A 24,209-nucleotide genomic window follows, 5' to 3' on the forward strand; every position below is an offset into this window, starting at 1 on the left:
GCGTGCCTCCAAATGGGACAAGGGCCCGGAGCAGAGACAGTAACCCGTGGAACCCACAGTCTCTGTCCCGAGAGAGGCTCGAGTGCAGTTTGCAGGGGAGCCCGGGGCGGCCTGAGCCGCGTGGCTGCCAGGAGGAGAGGTGCGTGTGACGGGGGCTAGAGGGGCGATGCTGCTGTCAGCAAACCCACAGAACTCCCCTGCCCCCCGCCCCCTAGGGGAAGCGGGACCAGCACGCTTTGGGGAAAGGGAGGGTCAGCAGCGTGTCCCAGGCGAGCCCTGCGAGCCTGCCAATAGGCTGCTGCTGCCCCGGGTCAGCTCACTTGGGGCCCACGACAGCCCCGTGACTTCTAAGTACTGTCAGCGTCCTCAGGGTACAGATGAGGAAACTGAGGCACAGAGAAGCTGAAGTGGCAGAAGAGGCAAACTCTCCAGGAGACTCAGACCCAGGCACCGGCACTGGTGACAAAGCTGCGGTGTCCTCTCTCACGTGGGAAAGGGGGGAGGAGGCTTCTTCAGCTCTTTCCTTTTACTGCCTGACCCTGCCACTTCCAGGAACAGCAGTGGAACATCAAAGCCCACAGGGCTGGGGAATAATTTGCAACAAGGCAACCCAGCTAGTGATCTGGGGTCAAAACTTCATACACAACATCACCATCAAAGAAGGCGGTGAGTCACAGCTGGGCCAGCGCTGGTAAACAATGGCTCTGACAGGCCCCACCCTGAACCCAAGACAGTCTGAACTCCTTCCCTGCAGGTCCTGCGGGGAGGTTTTGAATTTAGAAACACCCTAGGGAAGGAGGATCTGGAAGCAGAACTGCAGACTGGGCCGCCCAGGCAGTGCTTTGTGGGTGCGTCTGCACTGCAGGCACGGCCCCGCCCAAAAGGGAGCAGAAAGGCCAGTCCTCCCGCAGGTCACGGTGATGCGCCGTGGGTTTCATTTCCCCTCGTGACGACGCTGCATGATGCTGGACGGGCTGACAGGCCCTGTGGAGCCCCAGAGGAGACTAAATCGAGGTCATGCCAGCTGGGCGTGGTGCCTGCCTGCCTCCCGGGCAAGGGACAGCGGGCTCTGAGCCAGGGCTGTGTTAAGGGCTTTCCCTCACCTGTTCCTCAAACCATCCCTTGAGGTAAGTATCATTACACTCATCTCACAGAAGAGGAAACCAAGGCTCAGAGAGGTTTCGTACTTTATCCAAAGTCACACAGTCACAGGAGAGGCTGGAATTCAAACTCAGATGGTCAGACACCCAGACCCGTGCACTTACGCACAACACCACACTGCCTCCACCCAGGCCACTCGAGGCCACTGGGGCGGCAGCTCTGGAAACTGGAAGCTGCTAGACTGCCTGACAAGTGGGAAATGGGGGAAGGGACCAGAGGCTGCTCAGGCCTGTTCTGTCATGTTCTTTAATGCAGGAACCCTCCTGGCCTCTAGCCGCAGCTAATCAGAAGTTTTCAAACAGATTCTAGACTCGCCATGCACTTCCTCAGACACTCACACGCCACAACTTGGTCAAAGTGAGCAGGAGTCTGGGACCACTTCCTGCCCAGGGCTGCATCAGGCACTCCTGGGAGACCTGTTGCTTCCCCTCTGAGCACACCCCACCCATGCAGGTGCATCCCTAACTGCTCAGGGAGTGGGTGCTGGGGCTTGGGGTGCCTCACAGGAAATGGGAACCCTGCAGGTGGGCCCTATACCCGTCTTTGTCCCTATGTCAACCAGGGGCAGCACGGCCCCTGCAGCGGCTACTCCAGGGCACAGACCCAGGCTCCTGGTGCCTGGCCTGCAACTCCTGACCAGGGCAGTTGCTGGGGGTACCCACCTGCTTGCAGAACCGCAGAAATCCGATGGAGTAAGTCTTTCCCCAGAGGCAGCACGTGCCATACATGCAGCTGGACCTGGAAGAGGCGAGCAGAGAAGGGGCTGGTGAGCAAAGAGCCGGACTCAGGAAGGCAGGGCTGCGGGAGGCCGCCCTCACCCTCCTGCAGATCCAGACAAGCTGGGGTAGGGCGGGGTAGGGTGAGGATGGGGCTTGGATCCTGGGCAGTCTTTGAGCACAAGGCCAAGCACAGGGAGAGAAGCAGGAGAGTGTTTGCATATGCAGTAGGGTATATGCAGGAGCAGGGAGACACTGACCTTGGGGTAACAAACCAACTTAAAAGGCACTGAACGTAAAAACTACAAGAGGGAGAAACAGGCAAACAGCAAAGGACAGGAAGAGAGAGGAGAAAGAGCCAGACAGGCCCTCCCAAGAGTTCCAATGAATGGCCTCGCTCAGGAAGTGTGGGAGAGGCAGAGGTCAAGGTCACGGGCAGAGATGGTCTGTGTGACCAGCTGACGCCAGGAGAGCTCGGAGAACGTCAGGCCCAGGAAACAGGGTGGTGTGGGGGGGCGCTGGGGGGACTTCATACTCACTCGATGGGCTTCCCTCTGATCTCTGACATGATGGAACTTTCCCCCCCAAGGTATTCATAGCACAGGCTCAGGAAATTATAGATGACCAAGGCTGTGAAAACAATGTCCAGAGAAAAAGCACTCAAATCAACAGGATGGATAAACAGATGGTGGAATTCTAAACAGCAACAAAAGTGAAAGAACCACAGTCACAGGCAGCAACGGGGAGGGAAACTCAGGGACATAAGAATCCGCAGTGAATATTCCATTTGTAATCAAAATCAGTCACGGCTAAATCATGCTGTTCAGGGAGGCGCACACACACTGCTGGTCACACCACAAAGAAAGGCAAGAAAGTGATTAGCTCCAAATCCAGGGCCGTGTGGGGAGCTGTGGGAGGGGAGCTCGGGACGGGGCGCTGCGGGCTTGAGGAGCTGGCAGTGTGCGTGGTCTGGGTTTCGGCTTTACAGTTAGTTATTAGCTTTAAGCACTTTTCTGTTTGTGTGTCACAGATCACAATTTTATGACAAAGCAACAATAAAACTTTCTCCAGAGGGATCTCAGGAGAAATTCTCAGCAAGAATGAGATAGAACCCCTTATGCATTCAGCAGCGTGTAGCGGCATCTCAGTGAGCACAGCATGACAAGCTGTAACAAAACCTATGAGAGGTGCACAAAATAGAGTGCAAATTCCTTAGGAAGCTGGGCCAGCTCATCCTGAATCATGACACAGCTTGACATCACCCACAGAGATCCAAAGTTTACAACAGCGACCTAGGGCACAGTAGAAGCACGCTGTAAATGCCGCAAATACAGCGCTATGTTGTAACCGGTCTCCTGCTCAGAGGACTTCTGCGGGGTCAGCAAAGGCAGGCTGCTGCCTGCAGGGTGCTACAAGCACACAGAAGTGCCGGGCGCCAGGGCGTGGAGGGGAGGACAAGGTGCACAGCGGAGGACGCCACGGAGGAGAGGATGCAGGAGGCAGATCAGGGACCTAGCGCAGGGGAACAGGAGACGTGTCCAGCGCAGGAGTGAGGCCAAGGGGAGGGTCAAGGCGGGGTCAGGGGATAATAAGATCAAGGGAGAGGCACCAGCAGCCCTGCAGCCAGCGGGCTCCTTCTTATCTGACCGGCCAACCCCGGTGCAGCAGAAGGGCCTTCAAGGGCCCCCGGTGCAGCCCCCTAGCTCAGCTCAAGATCTCTCGCCAGGTGGCTTGGTCCCTGCCCACCCGTCACACTTCCTTCCCAGCAACACTAGGTGCCCCCTTCCCCTCGGCAGGGTCTCGTGCCCTCCGTGTTTCTGTCTTTGCAGATCCTACGGCCTGGACGCCCTGTCCTCTGACCTCCTGGTACCATCAACCCGTCAGACACCACCCACCATGAGAAGTCCTCGGCCACCACCATGGGGGCTCATGCGTCCCCACCCACGGAACCTACCGGTTTGCGGACGGACGCTGTGCCCCCGCCCGGCCCACCCCCGGAGTGTGATTACCGACTGGGAGCCTGCTTCTCCCTCGAGCGTGGGCCCAGCCCTCGGCACATACTAACCACACCACAAACGCTCGACTGCCTGAAACTGGAACACAGGAAATCCTGGCCGTACGTTTGGAGGTAGAAGTTGGCCTTCAGCAACGTGGAAAGGAATATATTTGCGGGCTGTACGCCCCTCAGTTGCTCTAACCTAGTAAGGTTGCACGTCTGGGGCTGGGGAACAGGGGCCCAAGTGGCACCCTGCATAAACATGACCCACAGCATCTGTCACCTGTGCTGCAACCGTCCCCCTAGAGACACACAGCAGAGGGTTTGCAGTGTGACTCTGCTGGGAGCCTCTCTGTGGCTCAGTTTCCTCACCTGTTAAAATGGAGACAGAAAGAGCCCCTACGGAGTTAGGAGGTGGCAGGATTTCAGTGAGTATGCAAAGCGCTCAGGAGAGTGGCCAGCACTCTCAGTGTTGGCTGTCACGGCCACTACTGTTTATCTGTCCCCTGACGGGGCTGAGGGCCCTGTGAGCTGCCTGTCCGACACGGAAGCAGCTCGGGATGCTTGGTGGCTGCAGGAGTCTCCACTGACTGGGCTCCAGATCACTCTCCACTGACAGAAACTTCGGGGTATCTGACGGCAGGGGGGTGAGGGGCGGGGGGCATCACGCCCAATCTGATGTCAGGCTGCTAATAACCTTCGTCCAGAACCATATAAGGCCAAGTAGGGTGGATGTGCCCATTCCAGTCTGGGTCCAGCTGTCTTGTGGTTGACGGTATCTTCCAAAGGCAGCCACATCCCATGACAACGACACTCCTCTCAGAAGATGGGGTCTTCTTCCCTCTTTTTGCATCTGGGTGAACTGGGGTGACCACGGCGGAAGCGAAGTGACATCTGATGCTGGGCTTAGAAAAGGCCTCTTTCTTCCGGCTCTTCCTCTCTTGAGACGCTTGCCCTTGGACCCAGCCACCATGCGGTGAGGAAGCCCATGCTGGCCCACGTGGAGAGTCCACATGGAGAGGCTCATGTGGGGGAGGAAGTGAGGCCCCCAGCTGACATCAGCGTCAACTGCCAGACACGTAAGTAAACCAGACATCAGATGGCCCCTCCCCCAGCCTTCAGGTCTCCAGCTGAGGCCCAGGTACCACGGAGCAGGACCAAACTGTCTCCAGCGTGCCCTGTCCAAATTCCTGACGTGCAGTATCCATGAACACAGTACATGGCTGTTTTACACTAGTCTGTTTGGGGGTAGTTATGGACACAGCTACAGTAAGTGGAATGTACGTAAAACCACTTCCGGAGTTCCCAGGACGCGCCGTGATCTCTCACACCTCCCCTCGGCGGCACATCCCGATCTCTCTGCTAAACCCCAGAGGCAGACCCAGCTCAGATGCCACCTTGTCTTTGGCGGCCTCCCCCGTCCTGTCGCCATGCTCACATCACACCCCACAATCTGTCTGCTGATCTGTCTGATCCTTCCAGTACAAGAGGCAGCATAAAGCAGCCAGAAAGCCATGGATCCCGGAGCCAGACTGCCTGGGTGTGAATCATGGTTCCACCACTTAGGAGCTGTGTGAGCTCAGGCAAGTTTCTTAAGTGCTCTGTGCGTCGGTTTCCTCATCTCTAAGCCGGGGATAACAACAGCTTCTTCCTGGTGAGGCTGCTGTGAGGATGGGCCGTAGGGGTGGGAGTGTGATGCCTTATCTATAAGGCTGTGCTCACGATGAACAGTCCATAGTGTCACCCACTGTCTTCTGTAAACACTGTAAACACCTTGCAGGCAGGAACCGAGGCCCACCCACAACCACCACCAAAGGGCTTGACACTTCCATACTCAATCAACACGGAAGGAACAAACGAAACGAATGGATGGACACAGGCCACAGCTCCAGGTGAGGCTCAGAGAGGCGGGGCAGGCAGGTATGGCCAACACTCAGTCTTGCACTCAAGGAGCTCACCCTGTCACAGCCTGGGAAGCTGCACCTTCCCCAAGGTGACCAGACTTCCAGTCCCCAAAGACAAAACCCTCAGGCGAGGCCACAGGGGGCCAAGGTTCATCAGTCTCTCTGTCCAGAACCACCAGGCTAGGCTGTCCTGCAATCCACTCCTGGGAAGAGCTTGGTGCCCGAGCTCACATCCTTTCCTGTGCCACAGCACACGCGGCACGCTCCTGATTACGTGGTCCACCTGTCTGTCCATATGCAGCTCTGCACTCAACTGGTCAGATCATCAAATTTCATCCATCTCTCAGTTCAGGACTTTTGACCTTTTCACAGTGCTATGGGGCCAGACAGTCTGGCCAAATACCAGTTTGCTGACGGTGTCTGTTAAAGAGTCATTAGTGAGTCAATATTGCATCTCGGAGAAGGGAGACAAGACAGAATCTCCTCGAGATCTCCTCATCCAGCCCACACCAAGACCCATTGACCATCTGGACAAATCAATGCCCTTCCGAGCCATGCAAAATACCCCCATCCCCCACCCCAGCTGGACAACTCAACACACACCCCAGGAACAAACACAGTGATATGCTGGTTCTGGACATCAGAAGAGCAAAAAAGATTATGAGTGGGGTTCTCGACCAGCAGCACTGTCGCCTGACCACACTTCTGACCACAGCTCCAGTTCTGGTCCCCTGGAGAGGCCCCAGACACACAAGTGACCAAGGGGCCCACAGGGAGCATCCAGCATGAGGGAAGGGATGGGTTCCCGCCCACCCCACCCCGGCCTCTCTCTTTCTCACCCTGGAAAATCAGGTACCTGGAACTTTCAGCTCCATTCTAGATACCAAATCTTAAAGGAACTAGAGACAAATGCACACAATCAGGAGCAAAGGACCAGAATGGAGATGAAAGGAGGATGGCACTGGAGACTTGAGGCCTGGAGAAAAGACATTAGGGATCACTTTCATATAAGTGAGGACCACCTTCGTCCAGACGGTCAGACAGGACCCACTCATCCCAGGGGCAGATCCTAGGACTTCAGCTTAGTATAAGAAACAATTTCTGGCAGGTAGTCTTCAGAGATGAAAGGTAGTGAGCTCCCTGCCAGTGGAAGCATGCAATCAGAGGCTAGGCAGCCTCTGAGCTGAGACATTAAAGGGGTTCCAAGCAGCTAGGTCGGAAGCTAGGGTCCCTTCCGACCCTGAGATGCAAGGCTTTCTTTCCTCACTGGCAACTTCTCCTACCAAGAGCTGTCTGGACAGGAAGCTGCAGACCAAGAGGTTACTCTCCACCCAGCCTCCCATCCAGCATCCCCCCTGGCCTGACAACTGCAACCACACAGCCCTCAGGGGCCCGAGGGACTTCAAGAGAGGACCCGCTAAGAAGCACACTCTGACTCTCCCTGCCAGCTGCAGAGGACTGTCCTCGTGAGTCCCCCACTGCAAGTGACACTGGCTCCAGGTCACTGACGATCCCAAGTTCACCTCCTCCACACACCTGCAGCCCCTAAAGCCGGCCTCAGGGCCTAGCCCTTTTCGCTGCACAGAAATACTTTGGTTATTTGGAAAGATATATTTCAGAGTAACTTGTGGATGAGCCCGGAAAACTTAATTTTGACCACTTTGGACAGAAACCTTCTCTGCTCAGTAAACAGGGGCACCCAAACATTCTTTCCTGCTTTTTCTGTGACTGGTGATCACCGCTGACAACGACGGATGCGACGTGCTACAGCCAGGTGGGCGGGGTCCTCCCTAAGCACCTGTCCCCAGACACTGAGCTGCTCCGACGGCACTTTGCTCTTCCTTCCTCATAGCTTTTCTGTCCTTTGCCGTTCCTGCTCATTGATGCTTCTTGCCACCCGAAACACTGATTCTGGTCCCTCTTTCTATTTGTTTCTTCCGGATGTCTGCCTTTATTCTGATTGGTTGAGCTCTTCTGATTCCTGGCTCTCTCAGAGCCATGGCCAACAAGGGCCACCACCAGCCCGTGAGTCCTCCTGGCAGCACACTGGCCTCTGGGTCTTCTGTGGTCCTCAGCGGTATTCATCCAGGCTGTGTGCTCCCTACCTGGGAAGACGTTTTACTTGGGCCAGATTCCAGGAAGCTAAGTTTTGTCCCAAATCTGAAACCGGGACAGCTTTCAGAAAATGAGGCGTCCTCCTTTGCTGCTTTCATGCATGTACAATCTCTTCCCTTAACCAGAGTTCACACTTTTGCAGGGGAGAAACTTGTCCTGTATTCCTTCACCAAGCCGGCACGGAGCAATTCCTAGGCCTCAGAGACCCAGGGCTGAGTCCAGCCTCTGGCAATCACTCTCTGGGTAACTTGGGCAAGTTTCTTAGCCTACGTGAATTTCTTTTTCACATCTGTAAAACGGGGGTGATAATATATACCCCACCAGGTAATTGAGAGGTGAGAATGAGCTAACAGTAATGAAAACTGCATGGTAAACTGTGACGTGCCACACGAACGTTACTGAGAAAACAGTGCCGCGCGAAACACCTGTGGAGGGCGCCTCCCCGTCTGAGCTCTGGCCACCCACACGTCTGCCCACAGAGCTCCCCAGGCTGCCTCAGAGTCAACTTTAGGGGCTGCCTCTCACCCCAAACACAATCAAACACTAAATGTAGGTAAGGGGGTTGGATTCTACCCCTCCACCCCGCCTGCCCCCTACACCCTGGTGGCACGTTCCTTAGGCTCTGTGAATTCCGGCCCTTACCAGGCAGTAGCTGCAGAGCAGGGGCACCGTGGGCAGCATTCACTTCTCCCTGGAAAATGGAAACACCACCTCCAAATTCGCAGGGTTTACCTCCACTCTCCCCTGAAATGCCCCTGAAGTGAGAACGAATGGGGGGAAGGTACAAACCTTCGAGGACAAGGACATGGCACCAGAGGCAGCAAACAAGGGATGTCGACCAAAGCTCTGGAAGATGCGGCACGGTCACTAACCCCAGGGGCAGGAGGGAGCCAGTGAGAACCCCAGGAACCCGAAGACGGGGCGCACCACGCAGCTCTGATGGCTGTGGGTAGGGGTGCAAACGGAAACGCTGGCCTACAAGTGTCCACGTGGAGCTCTGGGCTTTTTACTTTCAAGACAGGTTGTGATGGTTCTGTCCTCACAGAACCTGGCCCAGCTCAGGACAGCAACGCGAAGACTTGCAGAAAAGAGAGAGAGGAAGTCTAAATACCAAGGGGAGATGTCCAAGGCCTTTCCCGGGCTGCACCTGTAGCTCAGCCCCTCAGCTCCTTCCTCCCAGGCAGGAGATGAGAACATTATTCTCTGGGGAAACAGGTCCAGAATCAAAGCCTTCATTTGGTGTCTGCCCCGCCACCACACGAAAATGGAAGAGGAAACGCCCCGTGTCCTATCACCCAACTGGGAGGAGGCCCAGCAGTTTTAAGCCCCATCCTTTTTTTATTTTTATTTTTTGCGGTACGCGGGCCTCTCACTGTTGTGGCCTCTCCCGTTGCGGAGCACAGGCTCCGGACGCACAGGCTCAGTGGCCATGGCTCACGGGCCCAGCCGCTCCACAGCATGTGGGATCTTCCCGGACCGGGGCACGAACCCGTGTCCCCTGCATCGGCAGGCAGACTCTCAACCACTGCGCCACCAGGGAAGCCCCCATTCTTAAATATAAAAAATAGCCAAGGACCTGAGACATCTGAGGAAAGCTTCTTACCCAAAGGTCAAAGAGCAAAGCAAACAAACAGATGGAAGGAATTCAGGAGACAGAGATAATGCAGGGAACAGAAGAAAACTGTAATTAGCATCCCCAGAAAAAGAAGAACCAATACCAAGAACAAGGCTAGGAAAAAGAGAGCAGGGATGAGCTCCTGACATTTTACAACATGATAAAGGAAATAAAACCTCAACAGAGGGACTTCCCTGGTGGCACAGTGGTTAAGAATCCACCTGCCAAAGCAGAGGACATGGGTTCGATCCCTGGTCTGGGAAGACCCCCACATGCCGTGGAGCAACTAAGCCCATACACCACAACTACTGAGTCTGCACTCTAGAGCCCGCGAGCCGCAACTACCGAGCACGTGTGCCACAACTACTGAAGCCCGTGTGCCTAGAACCCGTGCTCCGCAACAAGAGAAGCCACCGCAATGAGAAGCCCACACATAGCAACGAAGAGCAGCCCCCTGCTCGCCACAACTAGAGAAAGCCTGCGTGGAGCAACGAGGACCCAACGCAGCCAAAAAAAGAGAGAGAGAGAGAGAAAAAAACTTCAACAGAAAAGCTCAAAGGTAACGATTAAAAAACAAAACAAACAAACAAACAAAACACCTCCTGAAAAGCAGAACAAAAAAGAGATGGAAAATCCCAGGAAATTGTAAAGGAAATTTGAGGCTCAATCCAGAAGTGCAACATTCTGCTTAACAGGAATCCCAGAAAAAGGGCTAATAAAGCGGAGGGGAAGACATGATCAAAACACATTCAGGAAAACTTCCCAGAACCACAGGACGGGGGTTGCTTCCACACTGAACTGAAAGGGCCCATCAGGGGCCCGGCACAATGAACATCCCACCGCTTGTGAGGTTTCAGGACAATGGGGATAAAGGCAAGAGCCTAAAAGCCAGGGGGGGGGAAAAAAAGGTCACATACAATCATTAAGGATCAGAATCCAGCAGACTTTCCAAAAACAACACTGGAAACTAAGAGAATGTGAAAAACATGCCTTCAAAATTCAGAGGGAAAATGATTTCCAATTTAGAATCATATTCCCACTGAACACCAATCGAATAAACAATATAATAAAGATATTTGCAGATAATTTTCAGATTTCAAAAAACAAAACTCCCATGCAACTTTTTTTCTCAGGGAGCTCCTAGACGTGCGCGAACTAAGAAGAGAGCAGACGTCAAAAGTGGAAAAGATGGCATCCAAGGAGCAGGTGATTCACGACAGGAGAGGCGACAGGATTCCCGGGATGACGGTGAAGGAAAGACCCAGGACAACAGCTGAGCAGAAGGAGGCCTCAAGGGCAAGCAGTGCAGACGGGAGCAAGAAGGGCAGGGCTCCAGGAGCACCACCACCCGGAAACCCTAGAGCTAGGAGGCGAGCTGATGTGTCTGGCGTCACTGACAGGAGGGCTTCTTTTTTCACTTGCCTGAAGCATTTGCGGAATAAAGTAATGATAGAGACACAGAAAACAGAGCAAACCAAAAAGCAAGACAAGTAGTAACCAGAGGAAAAATGAAGTCAAACGAGGAAACGTCGTCTTGGGACACTGTAAGGCTCAGCTTTGAACAACATTTACAGACGTGTAATGATGTATACGCTGAACACAGACTAAGAAAAATCATGATAGGGTCACATTAAAAAGATGAAGGAAAGAAAACGTGTGCGTGTGTGTGTGTGTGTGTGTGCGTGTGTGTGTGTGTGTGTAGTTGGAGGTAACATACCTAAATCAAGACCTTCCACAGCAGGAAGTCACTATAGAACACTACATAAAATTGAAAAATCAAGAAACAACAGTATAATCATATTTTTAGGTTATTCTAGAAAAAGAAACCGGTTTAAAGAGTTTAAAGCAGGATGACTTTGGGAGTGAGGAGGAGTTGGGGCAGTTCTGTGTTTCAAACATATGCATGTATTACCTTAATAAAAGTAAAATTTTAGTTGTTTTAATTTTGTTAAAAAGAAAAGCAAATGTCCCTGCGATGCCCGGCAGAGAGTCTGGCTCTGACCTGGCCTGCGGGACGGGCTGGCTCCAGGCGTTGGGACACTGAGGAGGAAGGGTGGGAGGAGGAATGAACGGGGAGGGGCTTCTTTTTGAAGTGTAAGGGACACACCCCATCACCAACTCTACAAGGGAAGCTCTTGCTGGCAGCTGCAGATAAGACCACAAAAGGGGAGGGTCCGAGACAGAGCAGAGGTGCTCGAGCTGGCCAGGCCAGGGCCAAGCCCACTGACTCAGACACTGCAAGCTGGTGAACTCCGGGGGGGGGGGGCAGCCTGAACTTCACAGCAGCTGCTGTGCTGTTTGTAAACTCCCTCGGAGAGGCCAAGCGGATAATAGCGTTGCTAGGAGATGTGCTTCGCAGGGCAGCAGGCTTCCCGGGAGGACCTTTACGTGGCTGGGAGGAAAGTTGGGACAGGCAGGGCCTGAACAAAAGGGCTTCTGGGGTGGGGGGAGTTACCAACCATCTGCTGCTGCCTCTGAGGCCTGGAGTGAGGATGGTGCGGAGGCCCCGGCGGTGCCCCCCTTCTGCCATGCGCCCCAGACTTCAGGGCCCAGGAGAGAAAGGAGCCTATACTTGCCCCCCATCACATAGGAGACACCCCCCACCTCCGCCCCCAGCAGGGATCAGCTCTTTGCTTCTCAAGAAACCAGTCGGCATTGGCTGCTCCTGAGCACCGGGCAAGGCTGGCAGCTGAACGGAAAAGGGTTCTCAGTCCCACCTTCCCCAACCTCAGCCTTTACAGCTCCCCAGGTGCCCAAAGGTCTCCCTGGGGACTCCACTGCTTCCAGGAACACCAGGCGCTAGAGCCCCAGTTATGCCCTGAGCAGGTCCCCGCCTGGCCGCAGTGTTCTCACCTGACAGAGCCGGGCCAGCCTGGGGATTCAATGAGGCCCCACGCGGGCGAACGCAAGGCATGCAGCAGGTGTTCAATAAAGTCCCTTATTCATTCGAAAAATGCAGAAGGAGTGAGCACCCACCACGTGCCTGGCTCTGTCGCACAGGCTCTCCGCCCATTCCTGCTCTCATGGAGCTGACAGTCCACGAGGGAGACGGAGCAAACCGGGCTCGCAGGCTGTCTGAGCTTAACTGCAAACCACGGTGAGGCCGAGAGGACTCGGACAGGGGGCTGGGAGCGGGAGCGACGGGGAGGCCTTTCCGAGGAGATGCTGGAGGCAAGATGAAGGAGGAGGCTCTGCAGCCACTGGGGAAACTGATGTGCCGGGTGGGCGGGAAAAGGGGTCAATGTGACCGCAGGGCTGGTGGGGCGCAGTCTGTGCCTGTCAGGTGCCTGCATTCCCTCGCCAAGTCCAAAGGCATTTCCTGTGCCCTGCGAGTCCTCAGGTTCAAAGTGGGACAAGAAGAGAGACTCTAGCTTCTTTGGGGATGAGCATGCTGCACCCCAATATCCACTGAGCCCAGGGCTGGGGCAAAGCCCTCTGGGGTCTGGGAAGCAAATAACCAGTCGTGGTCAGAGCTGCCGGGCCTCGGCATAAGGCATACCAGGTCTGGTCACTCTACCCGAAACCAACAGTGCAGGTACGGGGAGAAAACGGGAAAACGCAGGACCATGAGAGGAGGGTGGGCATCAGAGCAGGTGTCTTGAATTCAAGGGCCCTCCTTCCCATCCCTGCTGGCCTCTTTGGGTACAGGCCAAAGCATCGCTGGCCTGTGACTTGTCTTGGGGCCTCTGGCCAGCCCCTCCCCTTCACCCCCCCACGACCTGGAGATTTTCTAAACTGCAGTTTCCAATCACATCGTATATTTGTGTATCACCAGTAAAAAGAAAATCTAAGTTTCCCTCTATGTCCCACAAGGCTTTGTATGTCCCCGTCCCTGCTCCCATGGCAATGCCCTCCAGCTGCTGGTCTCTCCTCTGGCCGCGGCCGGCCCCCTGCACAGCTCCCAGCACCTCCCAGCCCAGCACGCTGGGACTCCTCTCTGCCCAGAATGAACGCTCATCCACGGTACGACATGGCGGACGCTGACTCATTCTCTAAGACGCTGCTCCCTGCCCACCCCAGGCCAGGGCCACTGGGAGAGAGCGTCCCTGTCTCCTTGTGCTGACAGTTTAGGTGGCACAGATGTCCGGAGAGCAGGCGGGTTGAGGGCGGGCTTGCCCAGGGCCCAGCACAGGGCCTGGCCGGTGCTCGCAACTCGGTATAGGAGCGGGTGGTGCTTTCACACCACACACGAGAACTGCCCCCTGAAAGGCAGCGAGTCACCTGTCCCAGTAGCACAGGCTCCTCCAGGGACAAAGCCCTCAGAGTTAAGACACGTGGGGAGGGAGGTCCAGTCCTGCTACCACCTTACCACGGACCCCTGGATAAGCCCCTTACCTGTCTGTACCTGGGGCTTCTACCTACAAATGGACCACTTATTTGCTGCCCACTCCCCCATCAGAGATGCCGGCACTGAGAAATGAGACACAGGTGGAGGGTCCCTGCTCCCAGGTATCTGTGGAGGTGTTTGGGGGCCACATCAAAAGCGCCTCAGCAGATGAGACGCTGGCTACATGTGTGCTGGTACCTGGATGGAAACCGTGAAGGGGTTCAAGAAGTGACGGCTGGCCCCTCAGGGAGGAAGCTGGGACACCCAGACAAGGTGGGTGCACAGCCCCCGGCCCAGCTCTGCACCCCCCTCCCCTGGCCCTCCCGGCGCCGCTCGCGCTGTCCTCACCCTCGTAGCAGTCGCGCACGGTGCCGAAGTACACATAGTACTGGTCGTTGGTGAAGAAGAGGAGGCTGAGCCAGGAGTCGAAGGCGTAGATGGGCACGATGAAGAGGATGCGGACGATGTAGCGCTGCTCGTTGGGGCAGCTATAGCAGCGCAGGTGCATATAGATCTGGGGGCAGAGGGGCCGGGTCAGTCAGGGCCCGCGGCCCGCCTTGGCCCGCCTGCTCCACAGAAGGAGGAGGCCAGCCCGTGTCTAGCTCCGTCCTCACGAGCGCTGGGACCAAGTTACTCAACCCTGAGGCTTGGCGTCCTCCTCTGTAAAGTGTGATGACACAAAACTTCCGTCGTGAGGCTGTGGGAGCATCAACCACAGGGCGCGTGAAGCTTGCAGGCTGCGCGTGGTGGCGCCAGGGCCACCACACAGACACCGGCCACGAGGCCACGCCCAAGACCGTGCACATCAGCCAGGGACGTGCCGGCATCCACAGCTGTGACAAGCTCCCTGGGGACCCGTGTGCACGGCCAGGTTTGGGAACTGGGTGCCTGGTGCAGAGGAGGCTATTAACACGCGTGTGCGTGTCCCTCCGCCGCCTGGCCTTTCTAAACACCTGGCCCCTGGGGCATGGAGCTAACACACAGGCGTCCAGGTGGTCGCCCACCCCAGCCCGTCCCTTAACTAACTTATGGTGTAGAGGGCGGGAGGGACGGGACCCTCACTTTCGCAGAAGGTGGGAGCACTTCCTGGCTGAATGGCTGCAGTGATGGCCTGTCTCATTTTCCCATCTGTTGAACAGGTGCAGTGCTGCCTGCCTTGCTGGGAAGTTGGGAGAATGCAATGTGGTTTTTAGAAAGCAGGAGAAAAAAAAAAAGCTGCATACAAGTGCCAAGAACTGCTCTAACCACGATGCACAGTCCCAGCAGCCAGAGTCTCTCGTCTCCGCTCCCATGACTTCATGCTTGGCCCAGCCGAGCCCTGGGCTTGGGAGGAAGAGAACAAAGTATTCCCCATCTGCTGTGAGCCAACCACCTTGGAAGCAGTCGAGTTCTAGAAGGGACAGGGAACACTGGGACCCGAACAGGCTCAGCCTCCCCTCTTCGCTTGGCAACCTTCAAACCTTCTTCTTGGGACAGCCAAGGCACATCCCAGCCCATGGCAGCCTCCCCGGGGACAGCGAGCACAGGGGGACGTGAGACTTGACTTCTATCCCAGCTCCACCACCAACCTGTACGTGACTAGGCTGGTTCCCCTCCCTCCTCCCTCTCTGGGTGTCAATTTTCTCATCTGCGAAGGGGTCACTGCCATCCTGTGCCCCTGAACAGTTCCCAGGCTCCCCTGCAGTTTAGGCTAGACACATGACCAGTTCTGGCCCTTGGAAGTGGGCCATTTCTGGTTGAGAAAGTTAAACACCCAGAGTGCTTTCTGCACACGCCCCTCCCCACAGTTGTCAGATGGATGATGTCTTAAAAGCTGCAAGATGCTGGAGCCACAGAACGAAAACTGACCTGCACTGGGCTGACTGAGTGGGAACCTGACTCCCCCGGGTGAAGCCCCTGAGATTCCGGGCTTATTTTTTACTGCAGTGTAGCCTGGCCTGGCCTAACTAACACTCTGTTGGACAACAAACCTTTCAGGACCTCCCTAGAGGGCTGGGGCTCACTGGCTCAGGGGCTCCTGCCCGGCCCGGGTACCTGGTGGCAGGTGATGAGCAGGGCCGTCCAAACGAAGAAGCCAGAGATGGCCTGAGCGGCGGTTGTCATCAGGAACACAGGCTGCTCCATAGCTGTGGGGCTGCCTTCGGGCATCACGGAGACACTGGGTGAGGCTGCTGCTGTTGTGGGCGACGCTGGATCTGGGGCCAGTGCGGCCCCCCTCACAGTCATGGTGCCCGGCAGCAGGGGGCTTCCTGAGAGAAACCCTCGGGGTAAGCGATGAGCTGGCCTAGAGAGAGGGAAGCGCAACGTTAGCCTCCTTCCAAGCGTCAGTGGCGGTGTAGGAAAGAACCCTCCAGGTCTCTACTTCCACTTTCAAAATGTGACCAGACCCTGACCACGTCTCACTCCAGCCCCCAGCATGTCTCCCCTGGATTAATGGAACAGGCTCCTGACCGATCTCTCTGCTTCTGCCCTTGCCCACACCATCCCCACACGGCAGCCGTGTGAACCTTCTAAGATGTTAGCCAGATTGGGTCCCTCCTCTGCTCAAAACCCTCCGACAGCTCCCATCTCCGTCGGAGTATAAGCTGCTGTCCTTACAGAGCACACGGGCCCTCCGTGCTCTCTGATCTCATCACAATTCCCATCTCGATCCTTCCCTCCAGCCACACTGGCCTCCTGCTGTTTCTTGGACACGCCAAGCCTGCTCCTGCCACAGGGCCTTTGCACTGGCTGTCTCTGCCCAGCCACACAACTCACTCCCGCACTTCCTTTAGGCCTCTGCCCTGACCAGCTGCTCAAATGTGGCAAACCCTCCCTCACCCCAGGCGCTCCTGACCACTTTGCTTTGCTTGATTTCTCCTCAGAGCACTCGTTACCATCCGACTCCATCTGACAAACTGTACCTTACTCACATGTTCATTAACTACCTCCTGCAGCAGACACAAGCTCCCTGAGGGCAGGGGCCCCGCTCTGCTCACGGCTGGATCTCTGGCACTTGGAACAGGGTGGGCACACAGCAGGTGCTCAGTAATTACCTGCTGGCTCCGCCCATCTTTACACCTCCGGGTCTAGCAAGATCACGTCAGCACTGAGGCATCCCCTCTACGGGTACGTGTCTCTTCTTTGCCATTTCTCCCCAGTTTCCCTGATGGCTAGCATCCACTCCTCCCCAACCAGCTGTGCCGTTCTGGAGACTTCGCGGCCCTTCCCCACCAACAAACTGCTCACCTTTTAACTTAGCTCATGTATCACTCTTCCTAAAAGCCTGTCCCGTTCACCTTCCCCAGTCAGGTACTTCCACGCATTTCACCGCCTCTGTTGTTCTACGTAACACGCCGCTCTGTCATTGGCTCGCGTTTATCCTCCTAAGTCTGCCTACTCTTCGAGGCAAGACCACTTTTCCATCTTTAAATCCCCAGCACCGGGCTGAGCACCAAGGCCACTTGTAACATTTATTTTATCATCTATTGATTTTCACAACTTATTCCAAAAGGACTTTGAGGTACTTCAGAGGAGCAAAGAACAGAGTTGAGGAAGCTGGCCTAAAGGAAGATTCTGGGTGGGAGAGATGGGAGTGGGCGGGACACAGGATGGCACTCCAGGGTCCCAGGCAGTTACCCCAGGCGGGCTGTCATGTCAGCCCTGCACTTCCTGGTGGCAACAAATTAATGGTTTCACGCTGGATGGCAACCCAGATGTTATGGGAAGAGCTGTTGTGAGGGATCTCCTGGCAAGTTTACAAACAGGGACCAATGCTGGCCCGGGGCTAGAACCGCTCTCAAAGAGCAAAGCCATTCTGTCAGAACCACCCGGAACTGCTCTTGGGCGGGCTGGCCACTCCTGCATCCGCGAGCTTCCGAGACCCAAGGCCCTGACGGAAGTGCCTTTCAGCGCTGCCACCTGTTGACAGGTTAGGCACGCCATCCTGGGGCCACGGAGCCTCCTGGCAACAGAGGCCCTGGAAGACTAGCCTGCAATGGACCAGGGGACCAACCAACCACTGATGCAAACAGATGCAAAGGTGAGAGTCGAAAGAGCCCTGGCCGGGGCTCATGTCTCAGCTCCACCCCAACCAGCCGTGTGTCTGCACGGGCTCACTGGGCCCAGAGGGTCCCCACTGCCTGACCCAGAAAATGGCCAAACCCCCAAACCCAACCATCTCAGCCTGAACCCTGAGGTCAGCCCAGATGACCTCTCCCAGTGCCTTCCCAGTCTGAGCTGATATTCTCAGCCAAAACATTCTGACACCAACGGGAGGTTTCCCTGGGCTTTCCTGGGGTGCACCATGACCCCGCAATGAAGAAGAGGTTCTTTGCCCACCATCTCCCCACCCTTCTGCCCCCATCTGAGCCATGTCTGCTATTAGCTGTAAGTTATTACCCCAGGAGAGCCCTCTATATTGCTATTTTCCTATAAAAATAAATGATCTATAACACACCAACCAAGAGAAGAATCTAGATTAAAAACTCAAAACTGGAGACGTCATCTATATAAAGAAACTCAAAACTGGAGAAGGTGCCTATATAAAGACTGGTGGTGCTTTGAAAAAGAGACACAGTGACAAGTCTAAGAATAGCTCCTGTAAGTATGGTTGCAAAACTGAAAAGCAGTGCCAGAAATATTTCCAGAAAAAGAAGATTTGGGTTGTAAATCATCATCTTTGTCTGTCATCCCAAATTAAATGAACAAACACAAGGAAATGGGAGGGGGGGCTTCAGGAAGTACAAATACTCCCCAATCTTCTCCTTCTGAGCAAGGGCCGGGTGTGTCAAAGGCTGTTTTGTCCTCTACAAATGGCAGTGTTGAGAAGGCCCTGTACAGACTCCCCAGAGGGGAGACGGCTGAGCTCTGACCCCACCCTAACCCGCACCACAGGTAACCCTCCAGGGCATCTATGTAGCTTGTGGGAGCTGATGAAGGCTCCGCCCCGTTTCTTGCTGGGACTCTGCTTCCTCACACTCAAGTGCCCTCCTTATGTAGGTCATCTGGTTCCCAAGAAGTCCACTCAAGAGAGGGCAGGTGACTTGCCCCCAAATTAGACGCTGGACTTAAACCCAGGTCCTATAACACGTTTTAGGTGCCTACTGTCTACCAACCCGGGCCGTGGATGAGCTGCCCTCGGGCTCCAGAGCCCCCTTCCAGGACAGGGGTCACGGCCGTCTCACCAGGGCCCTGACTTCTTCTTGCAGGAAGGGGAGGGAGGTACTTCCCAGGAGGGGAAGCCACAACCTGGGGGAGCACTCCGGCGGCCCGACCCACGCTGGCCATGTTTCGTACTGGGGGCCCTGTGATATACAAACCGTTTACTTCACTCTCGGGTGGCCCTCGCTGTTTGCAAACCATTTTCCCCAGCGTGATCTCATGCTTTCTCTCACAGCAATTCTGAAGTAAGCAACACTATCTACATCTTAGAGATGAGAAAAATGATGTGAAACTGGGTTTTACAGCTTCCTGGGGTAGCACCAAATGACTTGAGGGTTTTCATAATCACCCCCCAAAATACTTCAGACAATGCTCTGACTTACAGATGCAGGGTCCCCGGCACCCAGAGAGGCAGGTGAAGGCAGCTCCTGGAAGGCTGTCTCCCAGAGCTCACCCTGTTCCCAGGACCCCAGGCAGCTCACGGCACTAGACCCCGCAAAGTTCACAGAGTGTGGGTGCTGGTGGCAGAGGATGTACACTGGGGTCCCATCCTTTCACACTCGGGACGGGCACCTACCTGGAAAGGACCTCTGCCTGCCTGGGTCCCACAGGTGAGCAGGACACTGGTCCGGTGGAGCCCCGGACCTGGGAGAAGTGGGAGTTTGCTCCCCAGGGAAAAGCCTCCCCCACCCCCCCGGCTGCCTTTCTTCAATGCGGCACACACATGCCAGAGGGGGGGATACACGGATGCAGCTCAGAACCCCAGATGCTCTGGCAGGTCCCCTGTATTTTCTTAATCGACTGAACGTTAAACTTCTGCCAGGGTCAGGCAGAGAGCCTGAGGGGAGACACTGGAGTCATCTTTCCAACAAACACATCCGGAGGCCTCTGGGTGCTGTGCTGGGCACGGAAGACCCGGCCTCGGCCTCAAGGACTCACGGCTCCTCTACACGCCTGCTCGATGCAACAGGGGTACCCAGAGGCCTTACTTACCCCACCGCACTGCACAAGGGTGAGTGCCGAGCACCCAGGGAACCCCGAGGAAGCACCAACTGCCTTGGCCAAGGCTGGGGAGGGGGTGGGGTAGGCTTTGAAGCGGCAGGGACTTTGGGGCAGAGTCTCTATGGAGCGTAACCGAACTCCAGCTGTGAAGTCACCAAGCCGAGCTCCTGCCGGACTCCACCGCCTGCTGGCTTGACTTCACCTCTCAGAGCTTCAGCTGCTTCGTCTATAACATTTGAGGGCAACGACGTCATTGTCGGGGGAGTGTTCCGCTTTACACAAGCCCATTAGTAAATGGAGACAGAACGCGACCAAAAAAATGACCATTTTGCAACTCCTAACACAAATAATGGGCATAGATACAGATCATCAGTGGACGATGAAACCACTAAGTGAGAGGCGGATGGGGAACTTGATAAGGGATGGAACAGGCAGCACCCTCCAAACCCACAGTCAAGGTCAACGTCACTAAAGAGGGGCAGCCAGAAGTGTTGAGCCCCCTAGTGAGGTGCACAGGCAGCACACAGCACCACCTAGGAAGGACCCTCACCCCAGAAGTGAACTGGAATCAAAACAAGTCGCTAGAACTAACCACCGGTATCCAGGAAATACAGAGGGTACCAAACAGATGATACCACCAGGAAGTAGCAGCCAAAGCCAGACCACGGGACGGTCTATAGGACAAATGACCTGGTTTCTCCCAGGAGTTAGGGGCTTATAAACAAAGGTGGCTGAGGGGCTGTTACGGAACAAAGCCAAGGAGACGTTACAACTAAATGCAATGTCTACTAGACCCTGTTGGGTCCTGGTGCGAAGAAACCAATGATTAAAAGAAGACCTCTTTGAAATACACAGCACACAGGAATTCTCGCCGATTTTGTTAGGTGCATGGTGGGTATGTAAAAATAAAAGTCCTTATCAATGGAGGAAGAATCATCTTTTTAAGAAATAGTGCTGGAACAACTGGATATCCAGAAGCAAAAAAGAAAAAGAACCTTAACCTAAACCCTATACCATATACAAAAATGAATTCAAAACGCATCATGGATTTAAATGTAAAGTGTAAGACTACAAAACTTTTAGAAGACCCAGGAGAAAATCTTTGAAACCTAGGGCTAGGCGAAGTGTTCTTAGACTTGACACCAAAAGCATGACCCTGTAAAAGGAAAAATTGACTGGACTTCACTAAAAGTAACAACTTTCATGCTGTGGCTCTGTGAAGAGGATGAAAAGACAAGCCACATAGTGGAAGAAAATATCTTCCAGCCACATACCCAACACACCAGCACCTAGAATACAGAGTATAGGAAGAATGCTCAAAGCTCAACAGTAAAAAAAGAAAACAAACCAAAAAAACCCCAAACAATCCAATCAGAAAATGCGCAAAAGACACGAACAGACATTTCACTCAAGAAGGATCGTGGCCAACACATAAATAGCTGTTCGACGTTAGCAATTAGGGAAATGCAAACTAAAACCACAATGAGATATCACTACCCACATGTAAATACGAAACAGTGACATCAAATGCTGGTGAGGATGCAGAGAAACTGGCTCTCACATACGTTCCTGGTGGGAGTATAAAATGGCTGAGCGGCTCTGGAAGAGAGTTTAGCAGTTTCTTGTAAAACTAACATGCACCTACCATACAACCCAGTAATCACTTTTAGACATTTATCCTAGAGATATGATTGTAAATTCACCCAAAAACGTATACACAAATGTTCACAGCAGCTGTGTTTGTAATCCTCAAAACATGGAAACAGTCCAAACGTCCCTCAACGGGTGAAAGGTTAAACTCTGCTCTATCCAGACCATGGAATACTACCCAGCAACAAAAAGGAACAAACTATTGACACAGGCAACAGTCCCAACAGATCTCAGGGCACTATGTTTAGTGAAAATAGCCAATCTCAAAAGATCACATACTGCCCGATTCCGTTTATATAACATTCTCAAGATGAGAGATCTATAAAGATGGAAAACAGATTAGTGGTTGGCGGAGGCAGCAAGGAAACTGGGCGCACAGATACCCAGAGGGTAACACAGGGAGTTCCCTCCAGGCGGTGAGATACTTTGTATCTTGATAGTGGTGGCGGCTACAGGGGTCTACAGGAGACAAAACTGCATAGAACTACACACACATAAGAACAGTGAAAACTGAATAAGGTCTCTCTGCCTAGTTAACAGTACTGTACTAATGTCCATGTCCTGGTTTTGATACTGTCCTACAGTAATTTGAGATGTCACCATTGGGGGGAAAAAAGGTACATGGGACTCTACATACTATTTTTGCCACTTCCTGTGAGCCTATAATTATTCAAAATTTAAAAGTTTTTAAAGGGTTCTTATTAAGAAGAGATGTACAATGAACTACTTAAGGGCAAAAAAGAACATGACATCTGGGCTTTTGCTCTTTGAAAAGGGGGAGAGGGACAGATGCAACAAGATTGCCAGATGTTGCTAACTGTTGCAGCTGAGTGACTGACGGGTAGAAATGCATTCTATCAAAACTATGCACTCTACTTGTGTTAGAAATTTTCCACAATAAAAAGCTTTAGACCGTAGAACAGTAGAATTTTCCACCAAATTTGTAAAGAGATGGGCAGTCACTCAGGAAATTGTATCAGAGATTTACTGGTTATCTTGTAGAAATGCAATCAGAAAGATTTGTCAAACCCAACAACGGAGCTCAACACATCTTTTTTTTTTTTTTTTTTTTGCAGTACGCAGGCCTCTCACTGCCACGGCCTCTCCCGTTGCGGAGCACAGGCTCCGGACACGCAGGCTCAGCGGCCATGGCTCACGGGCCCAGCCGCTCCGCGGCATGTGGGATCTTCCCGGACCGGGGCACGAACCCGTGTCCCCTGCATCGGCAGGCGGACTCTCAACCACTGCGCCACCAGGGAAGCCCAACACATCTTTCTTTTACCAAAAAAAAAAGTTCCAATTCCCCATTTTTTCCTATGACCACTGGTTATCAGAGAGATGCTTCCCAGGGATGTTTCAAAAACATCTTAAGGCATATTTAATATGTCCCTTCACAGGAAAGGCATGTTATCACAATGAATGAGAAAGGAACTGCTCTTCGAAAGAAACCTCAGTCAGGGCAGAGCTTTCTGCAAAAGTATATGTGAAAATGCTTCTCCTGTTGTAGGATTTTATCACCAAAAACAGTATGTCTGTAACTTACAAAAACGCTCATATCTGAGCTCCTAAAAGCCTACGTAACAGAATTTTCTAATCTGTTTAAAAATTTCCAAAGCATTTGAGTGGGTTTTGGACTCATGTGTTAAGAACTTTAAAATACCTTCCATTTAGTTCACAAGAACATCTGATTGGCATCAGGGAGGATGGAAATGTACTAGCCAAATTTCAACAAATCCTCTGCGTACACAGTGGATGGGATGGAAAAATGAGTAACCCGATTTAGAAAAAAAGCCAATGATGCATTTCCTCTGTGTGCAGCTACATGTCCTGGGCAGGGATCTTTTTCAGGGACGGCGGCCATTAAAACCAAGTATCTAAACAAACGGCTCTTTCCCAGAGCATCAGAGGACAGTTTCTAAAAATAAGTACATGAAGTCAAAGGTTTTTGTACCACCAACAAAACTTTTTTTTTTTTAATTTTTAAAAATTATTACATCTTTAACTCATCCTTTGATTTCCATTTTTGGTGTAGGTTTTATGATATACAAAGTATAACTAACGTAATACAAGTATAGAATAACTTCATCACTCTCCATATATTGGGGGTGCATGCCCCCAAAGTTCTTCTACTCATAGGGATGTGTGGGTAGAGAAGGTCTAAAGAGTGGTGCTGTAAGCAGTGGAAAAAGCCAGTCGATGACATGGCTCTTAACTTTCTCTGCAATGTCTCTGCCTCTGCCCTCCCGCCGCCCTCAGTCCCAGGCTGAATCAGACCAAAAGCCCAGTCAAGGCCCAGTCCTGCCTCTCTCTCCCAGTGGCCCACCTACTGGCAAGGTGGCTCCACACCCAGGCCCTCACTCACCCGCCTCCCTTGCAGTCCTAGGCTCTGAGTTGGGGAAACTGAGCTGGAATCTCAGCGCCACCACCCAGCCGGGACTGGATGTCTCCGAATTTGTTTCCTGGGTGCATCGTGCTATAACCAGGACCCTTGGGCCAAATGAGCTTAGGAATTCAGAGCTTTTCAAACTTTAGGAAGGATTACGGTGCTGTATATGGTGCTTAGGCAGTAACACCCCCAGAG

The 24,209-nt window shown here is 53.6% G+C and overlaps 1 protein-coding gene and 1 long non-coding RNA gene across 7 annotated transcripts in view; one reads left to right on the forward strand and one right to left on the reverse strand.

Annotated features, from left to right (window-relative positions):
* The window catches only part of TMEM184B (transmembrane protein 184B), a 48,903-nt gene that overhangs the window by 8,270 nt on the left and 16,424 nt on the right, over nt 1-24,209 (reverse strand). For all 4 annotated transcript variants that reach the window (XM_067698066.1, XM_067698063.1, XM_067698064.1 and 1 more), the window contains 4 exons: nt 15,869-16,118; nt 14,183-14,348; nt 2,417-2,507; nt 1,824-1,899 (listed from right to left, as the gene is read on the reverse strand). In XM_067698066.1, the coding sequence (XP_067554167.1) occupies nt 1,824-1,899; nt 2,417-2,507; nt 14,183-14,348; nt 15,869-16,060 (525 nt within the window). In that variant the 5' untranslated portion in view covers nt 16,061-16,118. The remainder of the gene's footprint in view (nt 1-1,823; nt 1,900-2,416; nt 2,508-14,182; nt 14,349-15,868; nt 16,119-24,209) is intronic.
* LOC137202467 (uncharacterized) lies at nt 245-11,424 on the forward strand. Of its 3 annotated transcripts, XR_010932630.1 has the most exons (4): nt 245-1,127; nt 3,707-5,460; nt 5,658-5,765; nt 10,641-11,424. It is a non-coding gene; the product is annotated as an uncharacterized lncRNA (long non-coding RNA). The 3 variants fall into 3 exon arrangements; XR_010932628.1 differs by having other exon boundaries at nt 245-5,460; XR_010932629.1 differs by having other exon boundaries at nt 245-4,952; nt 5,654-5,765.

This window comes from Pseudorca crassidens, chromosome 11, assembly GCF_039906515.1.
Source record: "Pseudorca crassidens isolate mPseCra1 chromosome 11, mPseCra1.hap1, whole genome shotgun sequence".
Lineage (NCBI taxonomy): Eukaryota > Metazoa > Chordata > Mammalia > Artiodactyla > Delphinidae > Pseudorca > Pseudorca crassidens.